Genomic DNA, 8,624 nt, shown 5'->3' with positions numbered 1-8,624 from the left:
CAAAAGCCATCTCAGTGATAAACTGCAATGAGTTGACGCGTCTATGAAACTGTAAAAACGACGTCATTGGTACGTCGGTCACACGCATGCGCTTGTCGCAGTTTTTGACTACAACATTTACTGGCATAACACCGGTACGCCCCCAACGTTAACAGACACAACTCAAAACGAAGAAGAAGAAGAAGAAGCAGTTGACGGAAGTGACGCAAATCTTTTGAACGTTTAGCGCGCTTAAGATCAAGTGTGTTTCCTGTGTCCTGTAACAGCGGGGTTTAGGAGTGAGTGTGACGGTAAGTCTTTGTCCGGTAAGTTTGTCCCTCAGTTCTCAGTTGAATACGGATGAAGTGATGTGAGAGAGATAACGCACGGCTTTGGTTTGCAGTAGACACTGGGTGCAGCTTGACCAGTACCACCACACCTCTCTGAAGCACCACTGACCAGTCTAAAGCAGCGGTTATCTCACACAGGGCTTCAGCAGCCTCCTGTAGTGCGGGTGTGGGTTTTATTACAAACTGTGAATGGACTTGAAGTGATTTGAGAACATTTTTTCCACAAGGCATCATGAAGAGAGTGGACAGAGCTCCAGCTAAAGATACAGCCATTCCCACACATCCTAATTTAGCATCTAGGAAAGCTAATGTCAAGACTGACCCTGAGGCTGTGGTCAGGTGAGTAACAGAGTAGTTCAGTTAGTTTTGTGTCGGATTCAGTTTATGTGATCCTGTAATCCTATTTTTAATTTTATTTTGTAATTTCTTTTCAGGAAGAACACAGCGAAAAGCCTCAAAGGGTGAGGAGATCAATATGGCATTATAAGCATGTTTACAATGTGATTTATTTATTTATTCTAAATGAATTCATGTTGCAGGCCCTCAGTAAGATATGGCCACCAAAGTGAAGTTATGGAACAAAATCGTCTTCTGACTGCAGCGAAAGAAGATTTGCAGAAGCAGATTTCAGAGTTAAAGGTAAAGTTGATTAGATCACAGTTTTGAGGACATTAACACTGGCACTTTGCATCTTTCTGTGGAGTCAAATTCTCTTCATTTTTAAATTACTACCATACAGTGATAAAGATATACATTAGAATTATATAAGTTTTTTTTAACTGACATGCAAGAAAGTATTCAGGGTTTTTTGTCAAATTATTACAAAATCTAAAAAACATAAATGTCACAGGTACATACTGTCATGGGAAAGGGGAAGTACACTCATCTTCAAGTCTAGGTTTTATTTATTAGGGCACAAATAACAATTGTGTGTGCGGTCTCCAATACTTGACACTATACCACAAAAAAACAACAGATTTCAAAACATAGTTATTTTTTCCCACCAAATATTAAAATCGTGATTCAGAAACCCGATGCAAAAAAGTAGACCATTCCTATTTCCATATTCATTAAGAGAGTAATTAGCAGTCTGGTGTTATTAATGAAATGTACAAGATTAGTTCATCATCTTCAAGTCAGACTACTCTGTAAAAGCAGAACTCTTGTAGGGCACTCAGGTTTGTGTTTACATCATACCATGAAGAAAGGACATCAGCATGACCATGAGAAGCAACTATTACTGCTGCTCATTAATCTGAGAAGCTATCTCCAAACTAGCTGAAATTCACCATTCTACAGTTAGAATGATTGTTTACAAAAGGACAAAAAAGTTCAACACAGCTGCCAATTTTCTGGGGAGTAGGTGTGTCAGCAAATTCAGTCCAAACTCAGATTGTTTAATGCTCAGATATAAAGCAAAAACCAAGAGCTAGATGATGTAACTGACAAGAATATGGAAGCACCTTAAATGACAACACAATCAGATGAAGACTGAACAAGTATGACTTTCATGGAATAGTGGCTAAGAAGCCCCTTCTTTCCAATTAAAAAAAAAAATTAAAGCAGTATGACATCTGTTTGCAAAATTGTATATGAACAAACATTCTGAAGCAATATCCTTTGGACTTGTGAGACCAAGGTGGAGATGTTTGGACATCACATTCATTGCGCCATATTTGGCGAAAACCAAACACGGTGTATGGCAGTGTAATGTCAAGCCCAGGTGCTAAAGGGGTGATCATTTAGTAATGTTCTTAATACAAATGTGAGTTATCCATCCTGCAGCTTCAGCTGGGCTGAAATTGGGTCATCATCCTACAAGAGAAGCAACTTGACATCTGAATGGCTAAAGAATAAAACTTGCTTACATATAATACTTAACATATTCTAATCTCACCTGAGGTTATTTTTTATTGATAGAAGTTGCACCACACAATTTGTTATTTAGGCCCATGACTGTAAGTATGCAGACATTTGAAGTCATTCTTGAAAGATAGAGACTGTTAATTTACCTTTGTATATGCCATATATTAATTTTGAACAATTTATAATACAACTAAGTTTTAAAAGACTTTTTTGGTGTAATTATTGTTATGGATATTTTTTATTGGTGTCTGTAAAAAATCTAGTTTCTTTAGAGAGTGGCTGTATGAAAACAATTATAAGGAGACTTCCTTCTGGCTTTAGTAGTTGTTTTGTTTTCTCTAGGAAAATGTGTTTGTATTAGAACAACGCTGCAGTGATCTTCAAGAAAGCAACACTGAAATTAAGAAACAGCTCAGTGACTGTCATGTGCTTCTTATTGCAGAGAACCTTGATCCAGGTAATTTTGTTTGTGTTTTAAGGAACAGCATGATGTTTGTGTCGTAAGTCATGAACATGCATCATTTTCTACCATAGTCGTATTCTGCGCTCTCTGGCATAATGGCCATGCCAAATTCATCCAAATGTACAGTAAAGGTTAATTGCCTTACTTTTAATGACACATTAATGGTATGAGCAGTGGTAACACACTAGACTATATTGGTGTCTGCTGTTGCTTCACAGCCTGCTTCCACCCAAATGATTCACAAAATTCAGTGTTCTGACCTTAGGTGAACATCCCAGATTCATCTGACCACCATGCATATAATGTGAGCTCATCACCACAGCATGTAACTATTATCTGAACTGAACACTTGTAAAGAGATCTTGTTTTCTGCAATATCTGTTTCTCATCTCTTATAAACAGGCTCATGAGTGTGTTCTTAATGAATACTCTACACTGCCACTTCTCCATTCTAGCTAGTTTAAAAAGCTACACTGAATAACCGAGCATGGCACTGCATCATGAAGAAACCCTATCCATATCATATCTAACGTTGTTTAATCTTAACATACAAACATTGACAAAAACTGGAGGCTTGGACTTTCAGTGTGCCCATATATGTACAGTACATGGTAGTGACCAGGGGTTTTCAATCTGTGGGTCAGACAAAGTCACTTGGCTGCAGTTACATTTACGTTATGGTGGATGAAACAAAACCAGTCCGATAATGAACAAACGACTCCTAAGAGACTTTTCTTTTTTCCAAGGAATCATTTAAATTAAAACACACACAAGTATCAGAAGTCTGAATCAACATTGCATTCATTGAATAACTCCCTGAATAAATCGTCTGATTCGTTTGTGTTGAAGCGTCTGCATCAGTAATGTACAGTACACTAATACAGCCTTCAGTGACTGTGCAGTGAATGTTAAAATGGACAAGCTTATAAAACAGAAGGCATCACAGGTCTGTGAGTAGTCTTCAGATTATGTCAGAACAACAAAATCTGAAAAGGAGCCACACAGAAAATATGACCAGTCCTACCTTGATCTTGGTTTTATTGCCTGTGGAGGTCCAGAGGGTGAAGAAATGTCAATGTCTTTTATGCTTAGAAAAGTTTTGGCAAGTGTAAGCATGAAACCCTCAAAACTTAAACAGCACCTCACAACAAAACATTCTGCATATACCAACAAACCCCAATTCCAATGAAGTTGGGACGTTGTGTAAAACGTAAATAAAAAGAGCCTGGCTTTGTAGTAAGAGTGTGGGTACTAGACTGGCCCGTCTGCGGTCCAGAACCTGTCTCCTATTGAAAATGTGTGGCGCATTATGAAGTGCAAAATACAACAATGCAGACCCCAGCAACTGAGGGCATGCATCAAGCAAGAATGGGGAAAGAATTCCATCTACAAAGCTTCAACAATTAGTGTCCTTAGTTCCCACACACTTATTGAATGTTAAAATGAAAGGTGATGTAACACCGTGGAGAAAATGCCCCTGTCCCGTGCCTTTTGGAACGTGTTGCAGGCATCAAATTCAAAATGAGTGAATATTTGCAAGAGATGACCAAGTTTATCAGTTTAAACGTTACATATCTTGTCTTTGTGGGGTTTTCAATTGAATATGGGTCAACAAGGATTTGCAGGTCATTGTATTCTGTTTTTATTTACGTTTTACACAACGTCCCAACTTCATTGGAATTGGGGTTTGTAAAATAAGAAGAGTATCTGTGTCAGCAAAAACCGATCAAAGGCACAGCCAGCATCCCAGAAAAACCACTGCGAGCCTCATTTTTAGCTGCATATTGAATTGCAAATAATCACTAATAAATAATCACTAATAAATTGAAGTAGTTTTAAACACAATTTTTCAGTTCTTGCATTTGTATTTGATTATCAGTATTTGTATAGCATGTTCTGTAATACTTATGTTAATAAGTAGAACTCAGTACTCAGTTATTCCTCTCATAATCCTGACCTAACCATTAGGCTGCTGTTTTGACATTTGAATGGTTATCATATTGCAGTCAATTGTATATTTCATTCATATGACAAGAAAAAAAAGCTGCTCTCTACTAAATGAGGATGCTAAATACTAAATACCGCCAAATACTTCTATTTAAAAATATTATGGTGGGTCTTGGGATTTATTGTACTCGTCTAAGTGGGTCTTGGAATGAAAAAGTTTGGGAACCCTGGGTATAGATCATAATTATAGTGCAGGTGACTGAGTAAGAAAATGACATGGCTCCTCCGCTATCAAAACAAGCTACAGGTAATAGTAAGAAGATGAAAAGTTGACAGGGGCTTTGAAAGGAATATTTCAACTGTGAATATCCTTTAGGTAGACACTGCACCAATACAGTTCTTCTATCGAGGACAAAAAAACTATGGTCTAGGTCTATGTAACAGGGCACAAAATGCAAGAGTTTATTTTTAATTAAAAAAAAAAGGATAAGGATATAGTCCTTAAGGGTGTAAGAATTGACATGAGTATGTAGTATTGAAGAGAAGCAGTTAAGAACAGATGAAAAAATAAGCTTTTTTTTTTTTTTTTAAAAAAAAGCATAATTATCTTAGATAATTATAAAAATTATAATATTCTTCCAGTTTGAATTATATTAATGCTACTTTCCAAATTATACACAGTCTAATATATTTTCTTTATATATTTTTTTTTAATTCTTTTGTTCTATTCAGGCTTTAATTTACTTAAATCTCTTTTTTAGTTTCAGGAGAGAAAGTTTGTGAAGCAGCAGATCAGAAGGCAGGACAAAGAAAAGATCTCATGGTAATGTCTTTATTTTTTCTATTCATTTATTCCTAAGACTGAATCAACTGTTAGTTATTAAACTGCTAATATTTCTTTGATATTATTTATATCATATATGGAAAGTAAAATAATGTATTTAAGTAGATGCCTTTAGAGTACTTGTTTTGCAGGATTGTATATTTTTAATAAAGTGTTTTTAATATAATATGCAAAATATCTAGATCAGGTTATACATACAATGGGAGAACAGATGTGTAAAATCAGAAGGTAATACCGAGAGGGAGAGAAAGGCAGCACTTCTCATGTGAGAGTCTGAAAATAAGAAAAGGAAATGATTTAGTTAAGTGGGGTTCTGTTTTGGTCAGACATCAAAATGTAAAGAGGGATTTATTCCAGCACTTGTGGCAGAAACACATTGGAATAGAAGCCAGGCATGAAATTCAGTTACAGATTCAGGGACAGTTCATAAATTGCATGATATTGTTTTGGCCTATGGTTTTACAAATCATTCTGAGAAATGAGCTTCTCATGTTCAGACAGCAAGCTTGTTGGCCTGGCTGCACACTTATACAAGAAACAGTTGGAGAGTAGATACAGATGTGAGCCATAACGATTTCACTGTACTGAAGGAGAGATTAAGAGGGATTAATCTTGCATAGGGGGCATCCACCCTCTCATCATCCATTTTAGTGCAGGAACTATATAAACTTATAAGAAACTTATATTACCTCTATTTTAAGCATAGGAAATGTGAGATATATGTATTTGTGTATATGTATGAATATAAACCTGAGGTGATGTTGAATTTTAGGCAAAAATCTTAATTGATTAGATGCCCAGGTGAGAGCTAAGAGACATTGGTAGTATAAAAAATCTTCTGAGGATTGAGACTGAGGGGGCTGTAGAGTTCAATAATTAATTTAATTTACTTTTATTCCTAATATTTACCATAAGCAATGAAAAGTTATTTTAAGTTAGTAAGTGGTGGATTAGTGGTTTAGAACACAGGAGTCTAATCTTATCCACAAAGGGCCAGTGAGGGTGCAGGTTTTCATTCCACTCGAGCAGGAAGCATGCCTGATGCCACATATTCAATCAGATGATACTGGCTTTCAGTAGACTCTAGTGTGACTCCTGTTTGGTTAGAATGAAAACCTGTACCCAAACTGGCCCTTTGTGGATAAGATCAGACACTCCTGTTTTAGCATCTGGTGCATTAATACACAATTTTTTTTATTGTGATGTCTGAAATTTACAGTGACTTAGAAAGAGACCCACACATTCAGATTTTATATATATATATATATATGTTTATTTCTTTCTACGTTGTAAAACAATGCTGAAGGCGGACGATATACACAATAATCTCGTTTGAACAGTTGATATTGAGATATGTCTGCTACTGATGCTCTGTAAAGCCTTCATAACGCCTCTAATCTGAGGTGCTGTTAATTGGTGATTTCTGAGGCTGGTAACTCTAAATGAACTTCTCCTCTGCAGCAGAGGTAAGTTTTGGTCTTGCTTTACTGGGATGGTCTTCATGTGAGCCAGTTTCATCATGGTGCTTCATGGGCTTTGCAAATGCACTTGACAATACTGTTCTTGCAAGAACTATTCCAGAACACCTGACCTTCGTGTCTTAAAATAACAACTGACTGTTGTTTTTTGTCATTACTTAAGTCCATGTGTGTTATTTCATAGATTTGAAATCTCCAGTATTGTTCTAGAATGTAGAAAATAAATCCCTAAACAAAAAACATTGAATTAAAAGGTGTGTCCAAACTTTTGACTGCTAGTGTGTATTTGTATGTGTATTTGTGTGTGTGTATATATATGTATATATATATATATATATATATATATATATATATATATATATATAAAATATCAAGTCTGTTTATTTTTTAACACCCCAAAGTTCTTTACTCCAGTGCTTCTCATCAGGTTTGAGTCTGGTTACTGGTTACAGTTTTGTGTACATTTTAAACACTTGATTAATACAGTGATGACTTGGTTATTGTAGGTGAAACACCCCGTCATGGCTGGTATTTCTATACTAGATATCATCTATTGAGTAAATAGAACAGACTATGTTCATCTTTTGTGTAAATAAAGAAAATTTTGTAAATTCTGATTTTGCATCTAATCCATTTATTACTTTATTACAATAGAATATCACACTTTAAAATACAATTTGTATATTCTAGAGTCTTTTGCTGGAATGTTTACTGACACGTTGTTTTATGTATTTTGAGATTCCTGTAATTGTGGGGAAAAAAACAAAACAAATGTTTCTTCATCTTTCCAGACCATTTCCCAAAAACTGTTAACTGAGCTGAAATCATTTGATGATTTTACGAAAGAACACAGAGCACATTTAACAGTAAGTCTCAGTCTCTACTAACAATAAGAATAGTCTTTTCAATCTTTTAAATCATTTCATCTGGTTCATGCGTTAGTCCTGATGTTCTAAATCTTGTGCATGGTTCCAGGAGGTTCAGAACACCGTGAGGAGTCTTCAAGGAGCCCGAGAACAGCTTTATCAGGAAAGAGATTCATTTTGCATGTATGCTGAGAACATGGAGAGAGCACTAGAGGAGGCAGAGAAGCTGCTGATGGAGTAAAGATACAGCACTATTTGGTTATTTCATGAATAAAGACATTGTATGGGATACGTTTACTGATTTCTTTTTACAAAGTATTTAAAATAGATCAAGCTCGTCTAAGTAATAGTAACTTGTGTAACCCCGCCCCTGCCCCGCCCCTTTAATAAATAAACAAAAAAATCAAATGTTTTTTTGTGTAATCTTTACAGATTTATCAGTGGTCTAGATTGAAGTGTAAATGAATACAGATATATCAATGGTCTAGAAGGGCCGGAAATCAGTGTGGTATTTTTGAGCTTAAAAACAAACCAAATGCAGCTTTTATTAAACACACACACACAAACCAGCGGTGTAGAGTCACACGATCACTGACAGTTTCATCACGTGATTACTCTGACACGCCCCCTACAATCGAGCTTTACGCCCTTTTTTTCTTTTCAACATTTTAAAAAAATTATTTCAATTTTTTTAATTGTAATAATTTAAAAACGCAACAACAAGAAGCCTTCAGTCTTTCACCTGCATCATAGACAACGCGTTTCCCTAATTCTTTCTCAATAAGAACATCAGTCAGTCGCAGGAGTCATGAAAATATGATTTGTTTAATG

The 8,624-nt window shown here is 35.8% G+C and overlaps 1 protein-coding gene across 4 annotated transcripts; it reads left to right on the top strand.

Annotated features, from left to right (window-relative positions):
* Positions 1–152: 152 nt before the first annotated feature.
* On the top strand, positions 153–8,082 carry knstrn (kinetochore localized astrin (SPAG5) binding protein). 4 transcript variants are annotated; one of them, XM_058380432.1, is made up of 8 exons: positions 153–290; positions 557–668; positions 764–790; positions 869–968; positions 2,538–2,652; positions 5,367–5,428; positions 7,719–7,793; positions 7,903–8,082. In XM_058380432.1, exons 2-8 carry the CDS (start codon positions 562–564, stop codon positions 8,032–8,034), a joined length of 618 nt encoding a protein of 205 aa, XP_058236415.1. In that variant the 5' UTR covers positions 153–290; positions 557–561; the 3' UTR covers positions 8,035–8,082. The 4 variants fall into 4 exon arrangements, with proteins under 4 accessions (XP_058236415.1, XP_058236416.1, XP_058236417.1 ...); XM_058380433.1 differs by having other exon boundaries at positions 161–290; positions 383–668; XM_058380434.1 differs by having other exon boundaries at positions 183–305.
* The last annotated feature ends 542 nt before the right edge of the window (positions 8,083–8,624 follow it).

The sequence above is a fragment of the Hemibagrus wyckioides genome, linkage group LG26 (genome assembly GCF_019097595.1).
Source record: "Hemibagrus wyckioides isolate EC202008001 linkage group LG26, SWU_Hwy_1.0, whole genome shotgun sequence".
NCBI lineage: Eukaryota > Metazoa > Chordata > Actinopteri > Siluriformes > Bagridae > Hemibagrus > Hemibagrus wyckioides.
The sequence above is the reverse complement of the archived record's forward strand: the minus strand, read 5'-3'. Positions and strand labels throughout refer to the sequence as shown.